The 1,778-nt window shown below is 28.3% G+C and overlaps 1 protein-coding gene across 1 annotated transcript in view; it reads right to left on the bottom strand.

The window, feature by feature from the left end:
• Nucleotides 1-1,350, bottom strand: part of LOC108578041 (ufm1-specific protease 2) — a 2,392-nt gene extending 1,042 nt beyond the window's left edge. Inside the window, 6 exon segments of the mRNA XM_017941294.1 lie at nucleotides 1-162; nucleotides 254-347; nucleotides 427-594; nucleotides 678-905; nucleotides 990-1,205; nucleotides 1,307-1,350. The exon segment at nucleotides 1-162 is cut by the window's left edge and continues 57 nt beyond it. Of these exon segments, the coding sequence (XP_017796783.1) occupies nucleotides 1-162; nucleotides 254-347; nucleotides 427-594; nucleotides 678-905; nucleotides 990-1,205; nucleotides 1,307-1,345 (907 nt within the window). The 5' untranslated portion in view covers nucleotides 1,346-1,350.
• Between the last annotated feature and the right edge of the window lie 428 nt (nucleotides 1,351-1,778).

Genomic DNA, 1,778 nt, shown 5'->3' with positions numbered 1-1,778 from the left:
TTTCTGATTTTTTAAGCTGATTTTCAAAACAATTTTCTATTAATTTAATATTCCGACACAAAGATTCTACCAGTATTCCATACAAATCTCCTGAACTGACACTGATATTGACCAAAGACAATGTATCAATGGACAAATTACATTCCAAGCTATTCAATGGTCCTACAACATCAATATATTTTATTAGATTTGATAATTGCATAGTTACAAATATTAATACTTATTATTGTTTAATAAACATTATAACTATTACGTTTTATATATTGAAGAACTGGAGCAAATTTAGTATGATCCTCAGAAAGTCTATCTCCAGATAACTTTAAAAGTATATTAGCATTTACAGCATCCTATTAAATTCAATAATAGTATAGTTTAAAAAAAAATCAAGAGTATAACAAATATTTTAACAAATATCAAAAAGCATACCACTACTCCTGCAGGTCTTATAGTGCCCCTCCTTACATTTGTAGTTCCTTCATAATATTCAGATATGTCTAAAATTTCTCTTAATGATACTTCCCTTGGATTGTTTTCATTATTGAAAAGAAAAGCATTTTTTGATGGAAAATGAATTCCTAGTTTTCCTGATGCAATCTGTTAAAAAAAAAAATGAGTTTACAACATAAAACAGGTAAAGACAATTTTTTTAGGTTTTTAATAAAACATGAATCACTTGCCTTTTTCCTTGATTCTTCTAACACTTCCATTATGTTATCATTTTGTGCAGTTAATGGCAGGTTTCCTCTTAATCGAATGTACATAAATTCTCTGCGAATATCATTTTCATCAATAATTTTTACTTCATTAACAGGTTCAAGTTTTAGATGAATATAAAAATATGCCTCTATACTTGAATTGTTACGTGCATATTTCAAAAAAAGTGGATTATCTGTGATATCAATGTCCTAAATAAATAATGTATTATAAGTTCATAAATCTAATGTTGACAATCTTTCCTTTCTAAAAGGATATGTTTGATTATGTTATACCTGAAATGCATCAGGAAGCTTTCCTTCACATTGACCAATGTGCAAAATGCCACAAAGGTATACCTCTGCTGGCATATGCAATTGTAATGTGGTATGATTTATATTGTATTCCATATCATCCGATACATTTACACTAAATGTTAGCACTGTTAATGTATTATTATACATAACACCATAGAGATGACCCAGTACACCATCCTTTACATTTTTTAAACGCTGAAAAATAAAAAATTTTAAATACACTGTAATTTACATTACCCAGGTAATTAATTGGTATTACAAAAAATGTAAAAAATCTAAATACCCATGGATATTACCTCTATAACATTAGATAAAATTTGCAATTGCGGCGCCATTTCGACTATCTAATTATAAACTAGTTTTTTTTATATAAATTTATTCCGAATTAAATATGCACTATTGCCATATGGCAAGGTTTGATTCAAAAAGCACATTAGAATAAAGTTATCCAATGAAAATTACATGGAACACTACCAAGTGTCAGCAACTAAACGTATATACACAATTGTCATGTATAGTTATAAGTGAATGGCAATGTAATATTTGACCATTCAAAAAACGATTATCGAATGTCATTCGTAGCTGAACATCAAAAAACGTAGAATGGTGTATTATTCGTTTTACCATTCAATTTCTGAACATATCTCATTGGTAGAAATATATTCACTATATCGTAAAAGTATCTCCGTTATATTGGTACCTCGAAAGTCACTAGTAACCTGCAGTGGATTTAACTTCAAGCTTCTATCTCTTGTAGATCAAAATGTT

This window comes from Habropoda laboriosa, unplaced genomic scaffold (assembly GCF_001263275.1).
Source record: "Habropoda laboriosa isolate 0110345459 unplaced genomic scaffold, ASM126327v1 scaffold1094, whole genome shotgun sequence".
Taxonomy (NCBI): Eukaryota; Metazoa; Arthropoda; class Insecta; order Hymenoptera; family Apidae; genus Habropoda; species Habropoda laboriosa.
Note: the sequence above shows the minus strand (reverse complement) of the source record. Positions and strands in the feature narration are given on the sequence as shown.